The 25,718-nt window shown below is 42.8% G+C and overlaps 2 protein-coding genes across 5 annotated transcripts in view; one reads left to right on the top strand and one right to left on the bottom strand.

The window, feature by feature from the left end:
• Positions 1-20,269, bottom strand: part of rbm18 (RNA binding motif protein 18) — a 53,906-nt gene extending 33,637 nt beyond the window's left edge. Inside the window, exons 1-2 of one of the 3 annotated variants that reach the window (XM_063073324.1) lie at positions 20,201-20,269; positions 17,227-17,345 (exon numbers count right to left, since the gene is read on the bottom strand). In XM_063073324.1, coding sequence (XP_062929394.1) covers positions 17,227-17,339 — 113 coding nt within the window. In that variant the 5' untranslated portion in view covers positions 17,340-17,345; positions 20,201-20,269. The other 2 variants (XM_063073326.1, XM_063073325.1) reach the window with 2 other exon arrangements.
• A 113-nt stretch (positions 20,270-20,382) lies between these two features.
• mrrf (mitochondrial ribosome recycling factor) overlaps positions 20,383-25,718 on the top strand; it is a 67,600-nt gene continuing 62,264 nt past the window's right edge. The window contains exon 1 of one of the 2 annotated variants that reach the window (XM_063073320.1): positions 20,383-20,434. The gene's annotated coding sequence lies outside the window, so the exon portion shown is untranslated. The other variant, XM_063073321.1, reaches the window with a different exon arrangement.

Genomic DNA, 25,718 nt, shown 5'->3' with positions numbered 1-25,718 from the left:
AACTTAAAATCACTCTCAACATTGAGGGGGTCTGAAGAAAAAATACGCCGAATACCTTTGATCATCGATAACTCCATCATATCAAAGAGCATTATAGAATTGTCTAGGATGAGATCACAGTTTGGATGATTTAAGTGCTGAGCAGATTAAGAAGATTAAGGTGTTGAGACCGAGGGCAGAGGATGAACTGGTGTTTAGCTCACTACTCCGAGAAGCTTTACTCTCCTCAGCGCTGACCTGACTCTGCAGCTTGGCACTGAACAGAAAGGCCCAGGGAAGTCTGAGGTTCAAGCACTAGCATATTCCAAACTAGTGAGCTTTTTAAAGATACAACACAGTTCCAGGCAGATCACTGGCAGCTCATCTACGTGAAGGAAAACTCTGATCTCAAACCTCCCCTGCCTTGCGGCTAAACCTACTCCCAGGAAAGGTTTTGGGAGTAAATCCAAGGAAAAATCTGGAGCAGGAGTCCCTAAAGCAGTCCTATGTTGACTGGCAACTCCTGTGACGCTGCTGGTGCCAAACTGTATCTGCCGTTCCTTTGGATCCTTCAGCTGCGTGGAGATGGGAAGCTGCTCTCCATATCGTACTGCTCTGGCTTGTGTATCATGCAAACAGCTAGGACACAACAGACCCTGACCAACAGAATGAATAACTTACCCCTCAGATCCCCTTTAAATGTCCTCTGCTTCACCTTAAGCCTATACTTTTTGCTTTCTATCTGTCTGTGCCTCTCAATTTTATATACCTTTATTACGTCATCTCTTAGCCTGCTTTGTTCAGGAGTATTCCCCTGAGATCTGCACCCACATTTATTCCTTCATCAGTGTAATAGGTTAATTGGCCAAAGTAAACTGCTTCTACCTCCGCCTTTGACAGCCGCTGCCAAAGGAGGGTTGGGAATGAGGCTAGCAACCCCATCCTGTAAAACCCCATAGCTACAGAAATGCCAAGAGAAACTCTAAAGACCTCATTCCTAGGAGAGGAAGAATCTTTGAAGAGAGGCTACTCCTGGGGACAACTTGAAAGACTGGCCCAGACAGAGGACTCTGGTGAGCTGCAGTCAGTGGCCTGTGCTCCAGTAGGGTTATGGACTTAAGATGATGATGCAGGTGCCTCTATTGTAGATGGGTGGTGGAGGTAAGGAAAGTTAGTGTGGGCTAACTTCACGTGAAAGAAGCCTAGAAATACTTTAGAATATTGTCATTTCATGTCACATGCCGGTGATAATAAACCTGATACTGATAGTTCCTCTTAACTTGGAATGGAATTGGACATGGTTTATTATTGTAACGTACTGAGATACGGTGAAAAGCTTGTTGTGCACACTGTTCGTTACATAGTGCATTAAGGTAGAACAAGGTAAAACAATAACAGGATGGAGGATAAAATGTGACAGCTACAGCGAAAGTGGAGTGCAGGTAACCAATAAGCAAGGATATTAACGAGATAGATTATGAGTTCATTATCATGCTAGGGGACTGATCTTCTAACAGCAGGGCAGAACTTGTCCTTGAGCCTAGTGATATGTGCTCTTATGCTTTATATCTTCTGTTCAGTAAACAGGGAAAAAGAGAGAATGTCCAGGCTGGGTGATTATGCTGGCAATTTTACTGTAGCAGTGAGAAGTACAGACAGAGTTCACGGAAGGGAAGTGTGATAAATGAGTGCTTTAGTACAGACAGAGACGTAGAAAAATTCTATTAGAATGTTAAAGTTCTCTAGATGATCAGTAATTGAAAATTGCAAATTATTTTGTAAAAATAATTGATGTGGATGGTTCATGTGGCAAAAAAATACTGAAAATAAATTATAAAAGAAAAGAAATAAAAACATTAAGTAATGGTACTCATCTGAATAGACTTTAAAATGCTGGGTCTATTTACTTTGAAGTTGATGATGAGGAAGTATTTAAGTTACAACTAGACTGTTGTAATGATGTTAATACCGTACTTCAGTTGCCGACAAAACCACTTAGCTGTTTGCTTATCAGTGAGGTGTGTGAACTTCAGGGCAATCACTTTGACTGCTTTCTTTTACACAAGAACTTGCCAGATTCTGACAATAAAATTGGAACCATGCGAAGGTGCGATTCTGGACCGGGTGTAATATTTGGTTCATTAGTAAAATACACTGAAGGTTCGCAGTGTGGGCAGCAGTCATGATTAACGAGCTCCCAGCTGCCCACAGAGCAGTGGCCACGCACTTCACTGCCAGGCAAGTTCGTCCTCCACTTCCTGACAACTGATGTGAACGTGAGTCACGGCAGCCTTCTCCCCAGTTCTCTTCTCTTTCCTCTTCCTCTGGCTTTCCGCCTGGCACAGCATCAACTATTCAAACATTTTTGCCATTAGAGTCAAGGCTTCTTTCAAAACAATAATCTTCAAAACACCCACAGCAATAAAACAGCAGTCTGCCGCATATGCTAAATCAATCACCTTAGTGATTGTACCCTCCTGAGGAACAATGCTAGCTGAATCTGACCTAGTCCTGTTACAAAATCTTAAAGTATAAAAACTGATATTTCATCTATATTTAGCAACTTAACCCCAACTTTACGGCTCTGACCAATAGTCAAAGAAAATTTATTATCAAAGTGACAATACTAACTTTATAGAGCACTTCTCATGCAGATGACGTAGTGCAAAGTGTTTTACAATTGGATAAAAGTGCGAAGATGAAAATAAAACATTTTTTAAAACATGAAAAAGACAAAAAAATGTTAGTTAAAAGGTTTTGAACTGGCATCAACTGAGTCTGCATCCCTTATAGTTTTAGGTAATGAAGTCCACCATTTAGGAACTTAGGGTTCACAAAAGATGACCCGAAGGAGATTGTTTATGTTTAAGAGACTGGTGGAGGGAGATCTGAGAGCTCATGCAGGATTATAAAATGAAAATGATTCTGTGATGTCCGATTCCTGATTATTATATGCTACCTTGAGATTCATTTTTCTTACAGGAAAATAAGGAAATGCAATAGAATGTGACACTATACCTAAAGACAGATGAACAACCAATGATGGTTTCAAACATTGCTCTCTGAAGATTTTATACCAAACATTTGGAAAACTGCCACCATATGCCCAAATGCCAAGAAGAGCAATCCCACCTGCAATAATGACTGCCATCCTGTAGCTCTAACATCACCGGTGGTGAAGTCCTTTGAAAGGCTCCTCCCACCACAGCTGTAGGTGACGGTAAGTGGGCTGACTGACCCTCTCCAGTTTGTTTACAAGCTGAAACGAGGTGTGGATGATGCAGTACTAACATTACTGCGCCATACCTACACACATCTGGAGAGGCCCGGACCATCTATTAGGATGCTGTTTGTGGACTTCTCCAATGCACCATGGAACACCATCCCATGGGACACAAGCTCCAGCAAATGAACGTAAACCCCCACCTCATACTCCTCATCATCTCCTTCCTCATAGACAGACATCAAAAAGTGAGGTACAATGGTTATATGAACACCAACAGACAAATATCAACTGGAGCATCACAGGGCTTGGTTATCTCACCAGTCTTGTTCACACTGTACACAGACGACTGCAGAAGCTCACACCCAGACATGCAGTACACCAAGTACTCAGATGACACAGTTATCATTGACACTACCAACTCTGATGACTGCATCAATGAGGAAATCAATAAATGTGTGGGATAGTGCACAAACAACTAACTGAATCTGAAACCCAATAAAATGCTAAGGAAACAGTAGTGGACTTTAGAAAACAACAGTACACTGTCCCAACCCTGAAAATAAGAGGTCAGTGTTGGAGAATACAAATATCTTGACACAACTATAGATAACAAAATCACCTTTAAGACCAATGGTGGGTTGTGACTGTCCAAGTGCCAACAACAACTATTTTTCCTTAGGAAGATGCGGAAACTTCAGGTCCAGCCACCGATTCTCCAGACATTTTATAAATGCTTCACTGAATCAATATTGACCTACAACATCACGGCATGGTTCAGAACAATGAGCACCATCAATCACAGCCCACTCAACAGAACTGTCAGCATAAGTTGTAAAATCATTGGCCAGGAACAAGAATCATTCAGCAGTCCATTAGAGACGGACATTAAAGAAGGCTCAACAAATAGTCGAGAACTTCACACATACTACACTCTCAAGCCATCTGGGCACTGCCACTAGTCCCTGGCCATCAGCACCAGAAGAGCCTGATGCAGCTTTGTGTCTTCCTCCATTCGTCTCCTCAACACCCAATTTTGAACATATAAAATGCACAGCGCCTTTGACAGTAAAATTATGTGTACTTGTATTTTTAATTACATGCATTTATTTTTGGTATTTATTATCTATTGTGAGTATTTATATTGTGTTTACCTATATGTAGTGTGGTGTCTGTGATGTTGTCCTTACCACTGCACTGCACATAGAAAATAAAGTCAATTGTAAGCTGAACCTGATTCTGATTCCAATGTGTGGAAGAGGAAAATTGTGCAAATAAGATAAATAATACTGAGAATATGACCTGTAATGTTCTTGAAAGTGAGTTGGCAGGTTGTGGAATCAGTTCAGAGTTCAGGTGAATGAAACTATCCATGCTGGTTCAAAGCCTGATGATTGTTGGGCAATAGTGGTTCCTGAAACTGGTGGTGCGGGCCTAAGGCTCCTGTATAACCTGCCCGATGGCAGCAGCGAGGGCACAGTATGGCCTGGTGCTTGATAATTTTAATACTTTTATAAGTCTTCTCCAAATTCTTAGAATATATTTCATTTTTACAGCCCAGTAACCCACCTATTTAACCCGAGCCTAATCACAGGACAATTTACAATGATCAATTAACCTGCCAACCAGTACGTCTTTGGACTGTGGGAGGAAACCGGAGCACCCAGAGGAAACCCACGTGCTCATGAGAAGGACGAGCAAAATTCTTACAAACGTCACCGGAAGTGAACTCTGACGCCCGAGCTGTAATAGCTTTGCAACAGCTGCCACATTACTGTGGCACCCTAATTTGCAACATTTAAATTCTGCTCAAAGTAAAGCAAGAACTTGCAGTACAGATGTATTAAGAGGGTAGGTGGAGATATAAAATGAATAGAAATGCAATGTTCTATCAATTTCTTTTACCTGGATGCTGAAGTATAAGCATACATCAGTAAGACGAAAGAGCTGATGGTGGACTTCAGGAACGGTAAGACAAATGAACACACGCCAATCCTCATAGAGGGATCAGAAGTGGAGAGAGTGAGCAGTTTCAAGTTCCTGGGTGTCAAGATCTCTAAGGATCTAACCTGGTCCTAACATATTGATGCAGTTTTAAAGAAGGCAAGACAGTGTCTATACTTCATTAGGAGTTTAAAGAGATTTGGTATGTCAACAACTACACTCAAAAACTTCTAAATTTGTGCCGTGGAGAGCATTCTGACAGGTTGCATTACTGTCTGGTACCGGAGGGTGGGGGGGGGGGGGGCGCTACTACACAGTACCAAAAAATGGCTGCAGAGGGTTGTGAGTTTAGTCAGCTCCATCTTGGGTACGAGCCTATGAAGTACCCAGGACATCTTCAAGGAGCGGTGTCTCAGAAAGGCAGCATCCATTACTAAGGACCTCCAGCACCCAGGGCATGCCCTTTTCTCACAGTTACCATCAGGTAGGAGGTACAGAAGCCTGAAGGCACACACTCAGCGATTCAGGAACAGCTTCTTCCCCTCTGCTATCCGACTCCTAAATAGACATTGAACCCTTGGACACTATCTCATTTTTTAAATAAACATTATTTCTGTTTTTGTACGATTTTAATCTATTCAATATACGTAACAGTGTAAATTTATTATTTTTATTATTTTTCTTCTTCTTCTATATTTTGTATTGCACTGAACTGTTGCTGCTAAGTTAACAAATTTCACGACACATGCTGGTGATAATAAACCTGATTCTGATTCTAATATCACCCCTGAATACATTACCACGATCAGATTGGCATAAACATTCTAGTAACATACATCTCAGATTTCAGATGGCAACTAAATCTCTACAGTAATGTTTGAGCCCTCGAGCTGACAGCCATTTAGAGTTCACAGAGGTGACCTAATGACAGGGAAACTTATTAGGTTTTTCCATTTTGCTCTCCATATTCAATACTTCTCAGACCACACTGGCTGTCGAATCTCTGCTCCTTCACCTGTCCAATCTGACAAGTTCCAAAGTTATTAAGAGAAATATGTTTCAGATTAATAGTGTTACACCTTCTCAACAATGCAAAGGAAAGGAATAAACACCAGATGGTGGCTTAAGTAATAAACCTGCCAAAGCTTTTTTTTGTGTTTAAGATACAGTAAAAAAGCTGGTGTAACAATAAATCATACCAGTTTCCCCACAGGATGTGAATGACAACATGAAAGGGTTAGGTATCAATATCAATTATCGTTATTATTATGGCATTTAACATTACCTAAAATCAGTATATTAGATAATTAGGTGATAATCTTAATATTTAGTTAATATCAAGATCAACTATCTAGTCAGCAATAAAGTTGAAAGAGTTCAGAAGAGAATTTACAAGGATATTGCCAGGACTTGAGTTATAAGGAAAGGTGAATAAGTTAATTAGGACTTTATTCCCTATTATTTGTTAGCGGAGGGAAGGTGTGCCTTACAACTCTTTTTGTAGAGACGCAACTCCGCCCCAACACTCTTTATTCCCTATCGGGTAGCAGAATAACGGGGGGTTTTGATGGGTACATACAAAATTATGAGGGGTAGAGAAGCTTAATGCAAGTGGGCATTTTCCATTGAGGTTGGGTGAAACTAGAACTGGAGGTTATGGTTTAATGGTGAAAGTTCACCTGAGAGGATTCAATGAGTTGCCAGAAGTGGCCAATACAGATTTGATTGCAACACTTAAGTTTGGGTAAGTACCTGGACAGGAGGTGCATAAAAAGGTTATGGTCCAGCTGCAGGTCAACAGGGCTAGGCAGTTTGACATGGACTAGATGGGTCAAAGGTATGGCTTCTGTGCTATAGTGTTCTATTATTTTAGGGATATACACTACTTTGAATATCAACCTTATGTACTATTTTTTCACTGACTCTGTGCTTTCTTTCTCAAAGATTGTTTTAGAACAAAATATGATTATTTTAAACTAGACAATGGGATGACCCGTCGGGGCACCCTTTGAGAGAAGGGTAGTGCAGTCTGATGGACCAGAATGAACATTAATTTTTCCTGAATGCTATTGGTATCGCTTTGCTCTGGAAACTGAAGTCGAAAACCTCAGTTTATTAAAGAAGAACGACGCGTAGCAAAACAAATATAGCTGCTCCTCGTTTAATGAAGGACACTTTTGATGGCATAATTTCTGGTTTATCTGCCACCCTTGTGCCTCTTGTTGTCATTCCGGAGACGTGCAGCCCTTTCATCCCCCGTCTCTTCATCTCTTCTGCTGTTTGTTGTTTGTCTCTGATCCTGGAGAGGTGCATGCCTCCCCTCCTCTGTCTCTTCTTCTCTCATCTTTTTTTGTCCTGACTCTTTGATCCTGGAGTCGTGCAGCCCTGGCCTCATCCAATTCTTGTTCTCTCCCTCCCCTTGCCGCTTCCTGACGACATTCGGCGTCATCTCTTGACCATAATGTCCCCCTTTCCTTTCCACGCGGCATAATTAGGCTATTTTTTTTTTACCCTAATGCTGGATAGAAGATACAAAGCACTAAAACCAAAGGATGCTGATTATTCTTGATGATGTGGTTGGTGCTTTCCAAAATGGACGTGATATATTCACCGCTGTCCTTTGACTGCAGCAAAGGATTTTATGGGTGTCTCGAAGTACGTCATTACAATAAGATTTAATTATCTCTTATCGATAGGTGGCAGTTAGATCTGTCCCAATCCTGCACATGCTGATGGTGATTAGCAGAATGTGACCCCTCGAAATAGAGCTGCCCTGCCCTTTTGCTCCGGCAGGTGTCGCTGCTGAGGCTGGCTGTGCGCATGTGTTGGGCTGTTGCGTCCCGATTTCCATGATGGCGGGGCGGATCGGGTCTTGGGTGAAAGCCAGCCTGTTGATTTTTGGGGAATGAGCAATTTTATATGAATATATGACCCTGAACTTTGCCTGTATTCTGTAAGTTAGCGCACTTTAATTCGATTTAGTCAAATAAGTGCCGCTGTAATGCACCGTTTGCGCTAATTGGAGGTCACAAACAGACAGACAGAGCATGAGAGTTTCAGTAGTATATAGATAACCAGTACATAGTAGGCCCGGGTGGCAGGTGGAGACACATCTTTACCAAAGGAGGTGCAAAGCACTCCTTCCCTCCACTACACTGCAGGTCACCCTTGGGCAAAGTGTAGCACCTGATCAGGGCTATGTGAAGCCATGGGAGCAGCTGGTGCATATCACAAGTCCTAGTTATGTGACCACAGATGCCAGGCAGACACTCTCTGAAGAGTTTTGATAATGGCTGGGGGGGGGGGGGGTCACCTGTCTTGTAAAGACACAGCCCAGAAGAAGGTAATGACAAACCACTTCTGCAGAAAAATTTGCCCAGAACACATGGGAAGACCACGATCACCCACGTCCTATGACACGCCACATAGTAAACCAATGATAGTAGACAAAACTAGTCCAATAAAGTGCAAGTTCAAAGAATATCCACCAGATGGTTGCATCCTCAGATAATTTACCAGACAAAAGTAATTGCGCATTTATTTACTTTGAGACACAGTGCAGAATAGGCCCTTCAGGCCCAACGAGCCATACCACCCGACAACTCCCAATTTAACCCTAAATTAATTGTGGGACAATGTACAACGAACTTAGCCCCGTTCATAATGGCTAAATATGTACAGCACGACCTCTATTAGTCAAATAAAGCAGTGAAGCCTTGAATGCTAACTGCCAAGAAACAGTAACTACAGAAAGTGCATCAATACAATGTCACATACTCGGAGTATGATTTTATTCCATTCCTGTCAGGTCAGTGACACCCCATGTGTCTTATTTGTAATACTGTACTGTCTAATGAAGCCATGAAACCATCAAGATTGCAGGAACACTTCTGTAAAAGACACACTGAAAAGGCTACTTATGGTATTACTCAGTTCCAGAAGATGAAAGAAGCATTTGAAAAGCATTGCACACTTGAGTCATTTGCCAAGAAAGCTAAAAATAATCTTGATAGTGGTCTCATTGCTTCTTATAACATTTCCAAAATGATAGCAAAGTGTGGGAAATTTCATACAATGAGTGAAAGATTAATAATGCCTGCTGTATCAGAAGTGCTCACCACTGTTCTTAAAATGGATTCCAGTATTTTAAAATCAATTCCTCTGAGAAATAACTCTGTAGCTCATCGTATTGACGAAATGGGTGAAGACATCTGAGTATCAACTATGCACCCAGCTACAAAAAAAAAGAATTTGGGATACAACTGGATGAGTCAACTGTGCGAGACAACGAGGCATTGGTGATGGCATATCAAAATCAAAGTACGGGGTTTATCAAAAATAGAAAAGTTTATGAAGAGATTCTCTTTGTAAAAAGTTGAAACAAATATCAATGGAGAATCAATCTAAGACTAGTTCAAAATGTATATTGAAAATAAAAGTATTCAAATCAGAAACATGATTTCTTGTGCAACAGATGGAGCACCATATATGACCGGTAGCCATGCTGGTTTAGTGGCATTTATGAAAAAAGAAATTCCAAGTCTGTTTGCAATCCATTGTGTACAGGCAGTCCCCGGGTTACGAACGTCCGACTTATGGACAGACTACCATAAAGCCTACTATATTGAAAATTCGAGTTAAATACAATGGTTCGTAATAACGAACGCACACACTACGTTGTGACATTCATGAAAACATTGCGCGGCTTCAGTGGTTCGTTGGCTTGAGGAAGGAGAATGCCGTCCGCCATTTTAAGTCAGATCACGTTGCCGTTAACACTGAGTGTGTAACTTTGTATTTGGCTTAAGTAAAGACATTATGGAACTAGAGCAGCAGATGATAGCATTTGGGGAAGAAGAAGACTGGGACCAAGGAACTCTGGAACTGAAAAAGTTTGTGATGAAAGAGTTAACTGAAGCCTTTCGTCTCATTGAAGCAGGGATGGCAAAGTTAGAGGAGCAAGATCCTAATACAGAGAGGTTCACCAAAGTTTACCGTGCGGTTACCGAGGACCTTAGCAGCTGCAAGGCCATTTATGACGAGAAAAAGAAAAGCTCTGTACAAGCCTCCCTTGATGCCTACTTCAAGAAATTGACTCCAGTAGTAAACCCCACCTCCTCTCCAGCACCAGGTCCATCATAATGTTACCTCACGAATGCCCCTTCCAGTATGCAAGACATTGATGGAACCGTATGTAGTTACTTTTTATTATTACTGTATTATTATTATGTACTGTATTATGTTTAAGATGTTTTAGTGTATTTGGAAGTATTTCTTAAGTGTTTTATATGCGTAGAAAGGTAAAGTATATACTATATACTAAGACAAACGTTTGACTAACTGACTTTAAATAAGACCGGATGTACCTGTTCCGACTTATGTACAAATCCAACTTAAAGACAGACTTAGGAATGGATCTCGTTTGTAACCCCGGGACTGTCTGTAATTCATCGTCAACATCTTGCAGCGAAAAACATCAGCCAGTGACTTTTATCAAACATGACTCTTGTAATATCATCAAAATTAAAACTCATCCATTAAATAGCAGAACGTTTCGCCAGAAATGTGCTTGCTTCTTCACACTGAAGTGCGTTGGCAGTCAAAAGGCTGCTGCTTAAAGTGTTTCTTCGATTTTTTTCGATACTGTAGTTGAATTTTTGCTCAAAGTCAACAAGAGCTTGGGAAATACATGGGGATGTGGCATATCTAGCCTATCTGCATGACAAAATAAACATTCTAAATATGAAACTCCAGGGTAAGAATTTTAATTTAATCCAGGCAAAAAGAGAAGTGTCCATTTTTATTAGAAAATTGGAAATAAATAAGCAAAACATTGGGAGAAGCATGTTCTCAGTTTCCCTGAATAGAAAATATGGCATTCTTTTTCATGGAGGGTGATTTGCAAGAGTACTGCTTACACCTGCAGTCATTAAAGGAGGATTTTCAGAATCAGTTCAAGGATTTAAACAATCTGGAAATTCCAGACTGGATAATTAACCCATTTCTTTGCAAGGTGGAAGGAAAGGAAGGGAGTTTGCAAGAAGAAATTATCGTAATTCAGAAAAAATGCTTTTCAAACGTGTCGGCTTTTGTGATATGTGACTACAATGTCATAAGAAGTTTCCTGGTCTCTGGAGAAGAGCCCAACTGCTCTTCATTGCATTTCCATCCTCCTACCTTGCTCAGTGCAGTGAACCACATACTCAAAAAACGGAAACCGCATGGACATTGTTTCGTGTGGGGACTTAAGAATTTTGCTGTCACAATTTGAACCACGTATTTTAACTCTTGCTAAAAACCATCAAGCTCAAGGATCATATTGCTATCAAAGCTGCTGTACAGCGCACAGGTCTCTGTAAGCTTGGTTTAAAGACAAACAAAAAATTAAAGCACAATTATTTTTCTCATGTTAGCATATGGTAGACATGCTCTTACACTATGGGGGCGCCGGAAAGGCATTGGCAAGTATGAAGGTGCTTTGGGTGGGGCGGTGGTTGGCAAGTATGAAAGTGCTCTGGGGAGCGTTGGGCTAAAAAACATTGGGAAACCCTGATCTAGGTCACTGATATAGATGACAAACAATAACAGACCCAGCACCAATCCCTGCAGCACTCTACTTGTCACTAGTTGGACAGGCAACCCTCTACTATCACTCTTTGGTGTCTCCCACAAAACCGATGTCTAAACCAATTTACTACCTTATCTTGAATGCTGAGCGAGTGAATCTTCTTGTCCAATCTCCCATGCTGGATCTTGTCAAAAGTCTTGCTAAAGTGCATGCAGAAAACATCCACTGCCTTGCCTTCATCTCATTTCCTGGTGATTTCCTTGAAAACTATACAAGATTGTAAAAAGAGTTTCTCCCTTTTGCCGCATGCTACTGGGGACCTGGGAGTCGACCGACTCGGGACTTTGAGACTTTTTTTTACTGTGTCTATGGTCTGTTCTTTATCAAATTAGGGTATTGCTTTGCACTGCTGTAACTATATGTTATAATTATGTGGTTTTGTCCATGTTAGTCTTTGGTCTGTCTTGTTTTCTGTGATATCACTCTAGAGAAACATTGTATCATTTCTTAATGCATGTATGCATTTCTAAATGACAATGAAAGAGGACTGAGTGTTCTCATAATCTAAGATTGGTGAGCCATGATTTACCACACACAAAACCATGCTGATTATGCCTAATCAGTCTATGATTATAAAAATACTTATCTATCTGGTCCCTCACAATACCTTCCAATAACTTTCCCACTACTAAACTCAGGCTCAGCGGTCTAATTTCCTGATTTATGTTTACAGCCTTTCTTCAACAGCAGAATAACGTTAGCTATCCTCCAATTCTCTAGTGCCTCTTCTGTCACTAAGGATGATTTAAATATCGCTGCTAGGGCACTGATTTTGAGCAATTTAATTGAGAATTTTTATTTGTGAATCACATGCTCCTTTTTTCACAGTAAAGCCCAAAAGGCAAGGAAAATTTTAAAGCATGAAAAACTAAAAATTCAAAAACTGAAATGTCAGAAGTTCAAAAGTATTCATTCCTCTTTGCTCAGTACTTAATTGAACCACCCCTCGCATCAATTACAGCCAGTAGTCTTTTTGGGCATTACTCCTTGCAAAATTACTCAAACTGTGCCAGGTTAGTTGGGGAGTGGCAGTGGACACAATCTTGGCCACCCCCCCCCCCCACAACAACAGGTATGTCACTTTGGATACTGCTGAGGGGGAGGATGACCTAACAGAAGAGAGTCACAGTGGTTGGGTCTCTGGCACTGAGTCTTTCTCTGAGATTCAGAAGGGAAAGGGGGAAGAAAGGCACACTGAGGTAGTAGGGGATTCGTTAGTTATTAGAACGGACAGAAGGTTCTGTGGGTGAGAACGAGGCTCTCGGGTGGTATGTTGCCTCCCGGGTGCCAGTGTCTGGGATATCACGGATCGAGTCTGCAGCATTCTTAAGTGGGAGGGTAAACACCCAGAAGTCATGGTCCATGTAGGTACCAAAGAAACGGGGAGGACAAGTGATGAAGCTGTGCACAGGGAGTTAGGTGCTATGATAAAGGGCAGGACTTCCAGGGTTGTGATCTCAGGATTGCTACCTACGCCACGTGCTACTGAGGCCAGAACTAGGACGATTATACAGTTTAATGCGTGGCTAAGGAGTCGGCGTAGGAGGGAGGGCTCCAGATTTTTGGATCATTGAGCTCTCTTCCAGGGAAGGTGAGCACTGTACAGAAGGGACGGTTTGCACCTGAAATGGAGTGGGACTAATATCCTAACGGGAAGGTTTGTTAATGTTGCACAGTGGGGTTTAAACTAGAGCTGCAGGGGAATGGGAACCAGAGTGCCAGAGCAGTTAGTAGAAAGGTTGCAGAAGCAGATGTTGGCAAGGCCTCAGACAAAGTGAGGAATCAAAAGGTTGAGCATGGCATGACTTGGCTGAAAGATTATAGCTGGGAGCTTAATGTCCAAGGATACACATTGTATCAAAAGGCAGAGAGGGCAGCATTGCTCTACTGGTACAAAATCAAATCAAACCATTAGCAAAAGGTGACATAGGGTCGGAAGGTGTTGAATCATTGTAGATAGAGCTAAGGAACTGCAAGGGTAAAAAGACCCTGATGTGAGTTGTATATAGACCCCAAATAGTTAAAAGGACGTGGCCTACAAAATACAACAGGTGATAGAAAATGAACGCCAAAAGGGCAATGTTACAATAGTCATGGGAGACTTCAATATGGAGGCAGATTGGGAAAATCAGGTTGGTGCTGGATTACAGGAGGGGAAATTTCTAGAGTGCCTATGATTACTTAGAGCAACTCGTGGTTGAGACCACAGAGGTTCAGCTATTCTGGACTGGGCGTTGTGCAATTAATCAGAATTGATTAGAGAGCTTAAGGTAAAAGAACCCTTAGGGGCAAGTGATAATATAATTTAGTTCACTCTGAAACTTGAGAAGGAGAAGCTAAAGTCAGATGTATCAGTATTACAGTGGAACAAAGGGAATTACAGAGGCAGGAGAGAGGAGCTGGCCAGAATTGATTGGAAAAGAACACTGGCAGGGATGATGGCAGAGCAGCAATGGAATTTCTGGAAGCAATTTGGAAGGCGCAGGATATATATATTCCAAAGAGGAAGAAGTATTCTGAAGGAAAGATGTCACAACCGTGGCAAACAAGAAGTCAAAGTCAACATAAAAGCCAAAGAGAGGGCATATAATAGAGCAAAAATTAGTGGGAAGTTAGAAGATTGGGAAGCTTTCAAATACTAATGGAAGGCAATTAAAAAGGTAAAAATGGAATACGAAAGTAAACTAGCCACTAATATTAAAGAGAATACTAAAAGTTTCTTCAGATATATAAAGTGTAAAAGAGAGCTGAGAGTGGATATTGGACTGCTGGAAAACAATACAGGAGTAGTAGTAATGGGGGACAATGAAATGGCGGACGATGAAATGAATAATTATTTTGCATCAGTCTCCACTGTGGAAGACACTAGCAGTATGGTGGAAGTTCCAGGTGTCAGGGGGTATGAAGTGTGTGGTTACCATAACCAGAGGGTAGGTTCTTGGGAAACTGAAAGGTCTGAAGGTAGATAACTCAACTGGACCAGAGGGTGTACACTCCGGAGGTGGCTGAAGACGTCATGGAGGCATAATAGACAATAGGTGAAGGAGTAGGCCATTCGGCCCTTCGAGCCAGCACCGCCATTCACTGATCATGGCTGACCATACACAATCAGTACCCTGTTCCTGCCTTCTCCCCATATCCCTTGACTCCGCTATCTTTAAGAGCGCTATCTAACTCTTTCTTGAAAGGATCTAGAGAATTAGTAATGATCTTTCAAGAATCACTAGATTCTGGGACGGTTCCGGAAGACTGGAAAATTGCAAATGTCACTGCACTCTTCAAGAAGGGAGAGACGCAGAAGAAAGGAAAATATAGGCTAGTTACTCTGACTCAGTGGTTGGGAAGCTGTTGGGAGTCGATTATTAAGGATGAGGTCTCAGGGTACTCTGAGGCACAAAATAAAACAGGCTTTAGTCAGTCAAAATTTATCACTATACAGAAAGACGCAGGAAAAGGGCCAGCAACATCATGAGAGATTCCACCTCCCTGCACATGGACTGTTGGTCCCACTCCCATCAGGGAGGAGGCTAAGTAGCATCCACACCAGGACCACCTCCCTGCACACGGACTGTTCGTCACACTCTCATCAGGGAGGAGGCTACGTAGCACCCACACCAGGACCACCTCCCTGCACACGGACTGTTCGTCACACTCTCATCAGGGAGGAGGCTACGTAGCACCCACACCAGGACCACCTCCCTGCTCATGGACTGTTCGTCACACTCCCATCAGGGAGGTATGTAGCATCCACACCAGGACCACCTCCCTGCTCATGGACTGTTGGTCCCATTCCCATCAGGAAGGAGGCATGTAGCATCCACACCAGGACCACCTCCCCGCACATGGACTGTTTATCCCACTTCCATCAGGGAGGAGGCTATGTAACATCCATACCAGGAACACCTCCATGCATGTGGACTGTTGGTCACATTCCCATCAGGAAGAGGCTATGTAGCATCCATACCAGGACCACCAGACTCAAAAACAGTAACTTTCCTCAAGGCTGATTAACACCTCCACTCACTAACCCACCCCTCCACAACCCCACCCACTACTGCTTTATCATTTCCTGTCAGTCACCTTATGTACAGACATTCCTGTACCTAGCATCACTCTATGGACATACAATCAATGTATACAAGTCATCTTACATATTTATATTTATTGTGTTTTCTCTGTGCTGCATCAGATCTGGAGTAATAAATATTTTGTTTGGGGTGGCGGGGTGAAGATACGTCTCTACCAAAGGAGGTGTAAGGAGCTCCTTCCCACTGCTAACCTGCAGGTCACCCTTGGGCAAGGTGTAGCACCTGCTTAGCCCCCCTGCTCAGGGTTATGTGAAGCCCTGGGAGCAGGAGTTGGATGGTTGTATGAGCAGCTGGTTCATATCACAAGTCCTGGTTATCGGACCAGTGACACCAGGCAGACAATCTCTGAAGAGTACTGATAATGGCTGGGGTCACCCGTCTTGTAAAGACACTGCCCAGAAGAAAGCAATGGCAAACCACTTCTGTAGAGAATTTTGCCAAAAACAATCACGGTCATGGAAACACCACGATCGCCTACGTCATACAACACGGCACAGAATTAACGAACTTGCATATTTAATACAAATACTGGATATTAACTTACTGACTGACATGATTATCAACATTCATACATCGTTTTGTTTCAGAGAAACAAATTTTTGAATCTGAACCTTGTGTTCCACCAAGGCAATATTTACAACAACCTTGCACTTAACGCTAGGAAGACGAAAGAATTGATTGTGATCTTCTTTGAGAGAGAGTCGAGGGAACACACACCAGTCCTCGTTGAGGGATCAGCAATGGAAGGGAAGAGCAGATTCAACTTCTTAAGGGTCAACGTTTCTGGAGGTCTATCCTAGGTCCAACATGTTGATGTAGTTGCAAGGAAGGCACGGCAGTACCTACATTTCAACAGGAGTTAAGGAGATTTGGTATGTCACCAAAGACACTTGCAAACTTCTACAGATGCACCGTGGAGAGCATTCTAACTGGTTGCACCACCATCTGGTACGGAGAGGCTACGACACAAGGTTGGAAAAAACTGCAGTAAGAGGTGAACTCAGCCAGCTCCATGCAACTCCCCAGCACTGAGGACGTCTTCAAACGGTCATGCCTCAAAAAGGCAGAATCTATCATCTAGGAATGCCATCACTCAGCACATACCCTCTTCTCATTGCTACCATCAAGAGAGAGGTATAGGAGTCTAAACAGGAACAGCTTCTGCCTCTCTGCTATCAGATTTCTGAATGGGCAATGAACCCATGACACTTCCTCAGTATTCTTTTTCCTTTCATACTTCTTGCACCACTTATTTATGTATGTTATTGTAATTTCATTAGGTATTGCACTGTATTGCTGCCAAAAATTATGTTTCACAACATATGCCAGTGATATTCAACCTGATTCTGATTCACAGTACTCACTCAGTTAACCTGGAATCGAGATTGCCAATCCAGAGTCGATGTCCCTCCTGCGAGGAGCTCTCAGACAGAATTGAAGCGTTCTCCAATGGAAGAGATTCATTTTCAGTCTCCATGTGTCACTACAACAAAACGAGGAATGTGTCAGCAGCCGAGCATAATCCCACTAAAATCCTTCTCAGATTGATTGTCATTAGGGCAAAGCAGTCAATTTGCTCAAAGGAAGATCCAATACACATCAATGCAGGAAGATCAGTTCAGAAGAGTGAAATAAGAAGTTTTATTTTAGAGATACAGCACAGTAACAGGCCCTTCCAGCCTATCGAACCATGCTGTCCAATTACACTCATGTGACTAATTAACTTACTAATCCGGATGCTTTTGGAATGTGTGAGCAAACCGGAGCGTCCGAAGGAATCCCAAGTGGTCACTGGGAAAATATGCAAACTTCTTATAGACAGCGGTGGAAATTGAATCCCGATCTTACTAAGCACTACGCTCCGATCTTAATAATACAGACAGGCATTATATTAGGATAAAAATTGGACATGTACCGTTAAGACTAAGTTAGTAACCATTCCCAACACATTATCTCTAGCTCAGTACCTGAAGCTGACAGAAAATTACCTTTTTTTCTCACCAGTCCAAGCACTACTTTTAAATTCTATTTCATGTGTAGGATTTTAGTCATTGGTCAGATAGTAACTGCTTTGAACAGCAACAATAATAATAAATTCTATAAAGCACAGGCACATTGCAAACACGGCATCTGAATCTGGAGCTCACAGTGTTCAGCAATGTCATAGACATCGAAGTAGTTGACTTACGAGTCAGAGGAGATAGAGTTGTATGTTCAGTGCAGGACCTCTTAGTTGGGAACAATCTGTGTCAGCCTGAGACATGCTACCTCGAAGCACAATAATCAATGGCTAGAGAACAGTTTGCGCCACCCTAAGACGACCATAGCTTTGGTCCCTCCAGGACTACATGTCTGACAAGCAGCCTGCTAAAGGAGTGAGGTAGGGGTGCTGTCTTCTCATTGCTACAATCACAGAGGAGGTACATACACACTCAATGTTTCAGAAACAAATTCTTCCCCTCCACCATCAGATTTCTGAACGGACAATGAACCTGGCCTTTTCGCACTACAGCTTTAATTTTTCAGTACCTATTTCTGATCATAATTTATAGCTGTTTTTATTATTGAATGTACTGCTGCAGCAAAACAAATTTCACAAGATATTTCAGTGAAATTTAACCTGATTCTCACATCATCAACATACGACCATAAGCTATAGGAGCAGAATTAGGTTACTTAGCCCACTGTTTTTGCTCCGCCATTCCATCATTGCTGATTTATTATCCCTTTCAACTCCATCCGTCTGTACTAAATGTATTTCTGAAGGATGTAGGTTAATTAGAATTAGGGTGGCTTCTTCAAACATTGCATTTGTCAGAGTAGAAACCAAGATCATCTGAGATGACACACAAAATGCTGGAGGAACTTAGCAGGCTAGGCAGCATCAATGATAATATACAAGACCCTTCGAAGGGTCTCGGCCCAAAATGCCGACTGTACTTGATTTTCATAGAAGCTGCCTGGCCTGCTGAGTTCCTCCAGCACTTTTTAGTGTGTTGCTTGGATTTCCAGCATCTGCAGATTTTCTCTTGTTTATCATCAGAGATGAACCAGGGTGAGGACTGTCACACTCAGCTGGATGAAGGAAGAGAGAATTCAGTGGTCAGCAGATCAAAGGCCACATGCTCAAAAAGGATGAAGCAGTGTGCTGAACAAACACAGAATGTTAATTACGATTTTGCTTAGTTGAAGAGCACAAAATCAGCATTTATAATGCAATATTCTTGTAACACAGATTTATAACACCAAGCACCAAGATCTAACAAGGCCCAAAAGGGGGGAGGTGGATAGCTTGGGTTGACAGCCTGATTCAGGTCTATTTCCAGATATGCAGTTGATGAAGATAGAGTAATTCCCAGAGAAGGTGTGCAACACTGGCCAACGCCTGTTCTCAACACTGCATCTGAATTTGGAGCTCGGTGTTGAGCATTGTCATAGACATCGAAGTAGACTTATGAGTGAGAGGAGATAAGAGTTGTATGTTGCAGGCTAGTCGTGGAAGTCGATACACAAGCCAGGGCAGTACGATAAGGAGAGCAAGCTGTTGCCCATGCAGCAGGCTCCCCCTCTCCACGTAGCATTGAGCTCAACGTAGGACTACCATAGGGACTACGGCTCTGGATTTTTCCTCGTGGGGGTATAGCTGCAAGGCAGTGGAGGTTTAAGATCAGAGTTTTCCTTCTCCTAGATGAGGTGCCACCCACGGTTGACAAGCCCCATCTGCCCGAACAGAGTAAATTGAGAGCTGGATATTAACAAAACATGGCGATAGGAGGTTAGTGGAACGGTATAAACAGCTACAGAAAGCGTATTATGGAATACTGCTCCAGAGACCTAGGGTCTAGGTCTGGCTGTTGTCTGTGGGGAATCCGCACATTCTCTCAGTGATTATGTGTGTTTATGCCAGTGTACAGCTTTCCTCCCAAATGCCAAACTCCTACTGACAGGACAACAGGCAATTAATTATATATGATAACGAAATCCTCAGTGTAGCCAAGTGCAAATTATCAATGGGAAGATTATGGAGAGTGAAAGCAGAAGCAGTACGGTTAAATAAACTAAGGAAAGACCGTTTCCACTGACACTGCGGAGCTCCCCCACCTCCCCACTGCAGACAACTCGGCGATCCCTCACCTCCCCGCCGCCGAATGAAGCGGAATTTGACCCCACGGAGGCCTTGGGCTTCACAGAAGCGCAGGGTGAATGGTCCCAAGCGCAGCCTCAGTTCCGCACCCTTCCCGAAGCCTCAGACTCCAGTGCAGTGATGGGAGTCGCCCTTCAGATTACACTAACCAGCCGGGAGGCCTCCAGTCCCTCACTCCGACCCCGAGAGCTCACCTCCCCGCCCGCGGACCGACGCATTCCTCCCCCTCGCCGCCGCCACATCCGGCCGAGACGACCGCTAACCTTTCACCCCGCGCCGCCACTTCCCGCCTGCTAGAAATGGAACTACATTACCCTATGCGCTGTGCGCTCCCCTGGAGAACGGGTAGGGGAACCCGACAGTATGCTGGGAAATGTAGTTCTCTGGCGCATGCGCGGGGTCACTGCTTGGGCCGGATGCTCGGGAAGGTAGGTCCGGACATCGGGTGGCCGCTCTGCGCCGATGGAGCGTTTGAATAAGGGAATTCTTCACTGATAAAGAGCCAGTGCTGAGGAAGTGTCTCACTGGGGATGGAGCAGTTACAGAGGGAGCATCTCACCAAGCCAGTAGTGAGGGAGCTCTGCACCGTGGGAGGGACTGTATTGAGGGAGCACCGCAGTTGGGAAAGTGTGGTGGTGTGGGAGCGGCTGACTAATGCAATCATGGGGGGCTATATTGAGTGAGTTCTGTACTGGAGCAGTAGTGAGGGAGCTCCACACTAATGAAGGATCGTGCTGAGGAAGCGTCTTACTAAGGCAATAGGGAGGGAGGATTTTTTACACTGTGGGAGGGCCTGTATTGAGGGAGCTTTGTTATAGTCATAGTCATACTTTATTGATCCCGGGGGAAATTGGTTTTCGTTACAGTTGCACCATAAATAATAAATAGTAATAAAACCATAAATAGTTAAATAGTAACATGTAAATTATGCTAGTAAATTATGAAATAAGTCCAGGACCAGCCTATTGGCTCAGGGTGTCTGACCCTCCAAGGGAGGAGTTGTAAAGTTTGATGGCCACAGGCAGGAACGACTTCCTATGACACACTGGAGTAATAGCTCCACACTTGGGAAAAGGGTGTTGAGGAGAGAGCAACACTCCGGGAGGGGTGGTACTGAGGAAGTGCATCATGGTGTAGTAGTGAGGGAGTGCCTTTGAGATGCCACAGAAGGCAGCAGATGCTGATTATGTGGAGCAAAATAAGAAACTACAGAAGGATCTCAGCTGGTCAGGCAGCATCTGTTGAGATAAAGAAATGGTCAAATATATTTGCCTCCACAGATGTTGCCTGGTTGAATTCATGCCTAAATGTTGCCGTCTCTAAGGACAGAGGTAACGCAGGAAATGAGGATTAGCATGCTAGATTGAGCACAGGAGTAGGGTCTGATGTGCTAGGAGTAGTGTGGGAAATTTGGCCTAGTGTGCTGGAGTTTGTATGGGAACTGGGGCCCTGGTGTCCTCAAGGGAACTGGTACTGAATTATCAGGAGTTCTGAACAATCAGATTGGGGTGAGGGATTATTTACCATATAAGTAACTTTTGTTTAAATGTAATTTGAACAAATAATAACTTTAAACCTTAAGTTACAAGCAGTCATCTGGTAAAGAAATAGTGTGTAAATTATTGGAGAGGATCCTTTGAGACAGCTTATGAGCATTTGGAAAAGTATAGAGTGTTTAGGAATAGTCAACATGGCTTATGAGGGGCTTGAAGGTATTGAAAGTATAAGGGGGACAGTGGTGGGTGTGTAGATCACACTGCCAGGGGTGGTGGTAGAGACAGATACGTTAGGGATATTTTAAAAACTTTTAGGTGGGCACATGGATGATAGAAAAATAGGGCTTTGTGGGAGGGGAAGATTACATTGATCTTAGTGTAGGTTAAAGGGTTGGCACAACATGGGCTGAAGGGCCTGGACTGTGCTGTATTGTTCTACATACGTTCTAAATCTAATTAAGTAAATAAATTATAACATGAAAGGGACCATTCAGCCTATCAGGTCTATTCTGATGTGCCAGTGCCATTCCAATAGTTCTATTCCCCAACCTTTATATCCTTTGCTTATTTTTCAACTCTGCATTGCATTATTTTGCTTTTTCCTACACTGGGGTATCATTTACAGTGGCTAGTTATCCTACTGGCATGTGGGAAGAAATCAGACCACCTGGGGGACACCCAGGTGCAGAGGGATTGTGAAAAGTCCACACAGACAACAGCTGAGGTTGTGATTAAACTTGAGTCTTTGGTGCTGAGGGACAACGCTGCTAGCCACTGCAAATAATGCCACTATTTATAACCCAGTGTCTGGTGCTGGGATGTAGGTGTGTGTTCAGCACTGATTTCAGTGAACTGCTGATTCAACGTGGGAAGCAGTTACCCTGTACCAAAATTATGAGCACTTTGAGAATTGTCTGTCCTCCCCGTGGAATGCGTGCAGTTTCTCTGGTTTCCTCACACTGTACAAAGTTGTACCAGGTCGTTTAAGTGGTTATTATGAATTGTCTTATGATTAGATTAGTGTTAAATTGGGTTTGTTGGGGCTTGCTTGCCGGTGCAGATCGAAGGGCCTATTCCGTGCTTATAGATAAATAAGTACAGTGCTGAGTAAGATTTAAAAAATGGAAAATGTATTACTTGCAGGTTGGATGTTTGCAATATAATCCCAGTTGTGGGCATAAAAGGAAACAACTCATTTTAAATAATGTGATTATTTATTCAGTATGAACTCAGCTTTGTTCTACTAACACAACAGAAGAAATCAGGGAACACACATCAAAGTTGCTGGTGAATGCAGCAGGACGAAGGGTCTCGGCCTGAAACGTCGACTGCACCTCTTCCTACAGATGCTGCTTGGCCTGCTGTGTTCACCAGCAACTTTGATGTGTGTTGCCTGAATTTCCAGCATTTGCAGAATTCCTGTTGTTTGAGAAGAAATCAGGGCTCGGGTTTATGTACTTCATGTTGTCAATGACACAGGCATAGTGACCTGTATTGTTAATGTTTCTGAAAAATGCAAACTATCTTCTGCTGATGGAAAAAGAAATTGAAGTCCTTTTTTAATGTTTCTAGTTCTGTATGGTTAATGATGATACAAAGTCAGCCTTCAGAACAGGTTCTGTAGAGACTTGGAAATAATTTTTGTAAGGAATCAGAATCAGGTTTATTATCACTGATGTACGTTGTGAAAGTGGTTGTTTTGTGGCAGCGGTACAGTGCGATACATAAAAAGGAAAACTACCTTGCGTTACAATAAGAAATACAAAAAAATACACAAGTGGTGTGAGAGGAGAGCAAAATCGTGAGGCAGTGTTCATGGCTTCATGAGCAGTTCAGAAATCTGATGGCAGAGGGGAGGAAGCTGTTCCTGAAATGCTGAGTGAGAGTCTTCAGGCTCCTGTACCACCTCCCTCATGTAATGAGAAGAGTGCGTGTCCTGGATGGTGGGGGACCTTAATGATGAATATCGCCTTCTTGAAGCATCATCTTTGTAGGTGCCCATGATGGAGCTGGATGAGTTTTCAACTTTCTGCAGCATTTTCTGATCCTGTCAGTGGTCCCTCCATACCAGACGGTGATACAAACAATTCGAATGCTCCCCATGGTATATCTGTAGAAATTTGCTAGAGTCTTTGGTGACAAACCAAATCTCCTTACACTCCTAATGATGCTTAGCTGCTTCCATACCAGCATGTTCACGCTGGGCCCAGGACAGATCTTCAGAGATGCTGACACCCAGGAGCTTGAATCTTCACCCTTTCCACTGACCTGATCCCTCCATGACGATTGCTGTGTGTTCTCCCGACTTCCCCTTCATGAAGCCCAAAATCAATTCCTCAGTTGTCCTGATGTTGGGTGCAAGATACTTGGTGCATTTCACTTTCCTTTCAGTCCTTCTCTATCAGGATATCGCAAAGTGCTTTAGAATGAATGAGTATTTTTAAAGTATTGTCACAATGTCGGAAATGTGGCAGAGAGTTGACCTGCCGCAAGTTCCCATAAACAGCACTGTAAAAATAGTCACGTAATTTGTTTAAAAAACAACTGGAACGGAAATACTGAAGGTGTTGAAATCCAGATTAAAAACACAAAATGCTGGTTGTTGTCTCCATGTTCTGCAGCATCCGTGGGAAGAGAATCGGAGTCAACTTTTCACATCGAGCTAAGTTTCGCACCCTATGCCTTCACTTCCTGTCTTCACCGCAGCTTTAACGTAATGCGAGGGGAATATAGAACGACATTACCTGAAAGGCGCACACTTCCAGCATCAGGTTTAATGTCTCTGGCATATGTCGTGACATTTGCTATTTTGTGGCTGCAGTTCATTGCAAGATTCGAGAATGTTTAATGTCATTTCCCGTACACAAGTGTGATGGAGAACAAAATAATTGTTACTCTGGATCTGATGCAGCACAAAACCCCACTAAAGATAACAAACATAATTAAAAAAAACACAATTAATATCAATACATAAGATAGCTTATATAAGTAAATTTATTGTATGTCCATAAGATGACGCGAGGCAGTACAAGAGGTGATGGTGGAGGTGTTGATCTAGCTTACCGCTTGGGGAAAAAAACTTTTTGTGTCTGGTGGTCCTGGTGTGGATGCTACGTAGCCCTCTGTTTGAAGGCAGAGGGATGAACAGTCCATGAGCAGGGTGTGTGGGACCCTTCATGATGTTACTGGCCCTTTTCTGACACCTTTCTGTATATGTCCTTGGTGGCGGATAGTCTGGTGTCAGTGATGTGTTGTAGAGCAGTGGTCCCCAACCTCTGGGCCATGGACTGATACCGGGCCACGAAGCATGCAGGGGTGCAGCGGTAGCCAGAACGCACCCAGCACATCTTTAAGAGAAAAGCCGAAATAAATTAGGTGCCGCCGGGCACATAAATGCTACCGCTGCACCCCTGCATGCTTCGTGGCCCGGTATCGGTCCGCGGCCCAGGGGTTGGGGACCACTGTTGTCAAGCCTTGTCTGCTGCAGTGCAATTTCTATACCAAGCAGTGATGCAGCTTGATATGATGCGCTGTACTGCACGTCTGTAGAATATTGTGAGCATGGATGTACATATAATTTTTAAAAAAACTAAATTACAGTAAGAAATACAACTTTTAAAAATTATATTGACTAAGTAGTGCAAAAAGAGAGCAAAAGAAATAGTGAGGTAGTGTACATGAGTTCATTGTCCATTCAGAAATCTGATCGTGGTGGGGAAGAATTTGCTCATAAAGCATTGAGTGTGCGTCTTCGAGTTCCTGTACCACCTCCTTGATGTAGCACTGAGAAACGGGCATGTCCTGGGTGATGGGGATCATTAATGCTTCAGAAAGCGTTCAAAATACATTTATTATCAACGTATGTATATGTTACCTTGAGATTAATTTTCTTGCAGGCATTTACAGGAAAAAAGGAATATCATAGAATATTACAAAAAAAAACGAAAGGCTTTGCAAAAGCAGACAAACTGCAAATAAAAATAATACTGTGAGCATGAGTCATAGAGTCTCTGAAAGTTGGTCTGTAAGTCTAGAATTAGTTCAATGTAATGGTGATTGATGTTATCCACACCAGTTTAGGAGCTTGATGGTTGGAGGGTAATAATTGTTCCTGAATTTGGTGGTGTTGGACCTAAAGCTCCGGTACCTCCTTCCGGTGGTAGTGAGAAGAGAATATAGCCTAGATGGTGGACATCCTTGATGGATAATGCTTTCT

The sequence above is a fragment of the Mobula hypostoma genome, chromosome 21, assembly GCF_963921235.1.
Source record: "Mobula hypostoma chromosome 21, sMobHyp1.1, whole genome shotgun sequence".
NCBI lineage: Eukaryota > Metazoa > Chordata > Chondrichthyes > Myliobatiformes > Myliobatidae > Mobula > Mobula hypostoma.
The sequence above is the reverse complement of the archived record's forward strand: the minus strand, read 5'-3'. Positions and strand labels throughout refer to the sequence as shown.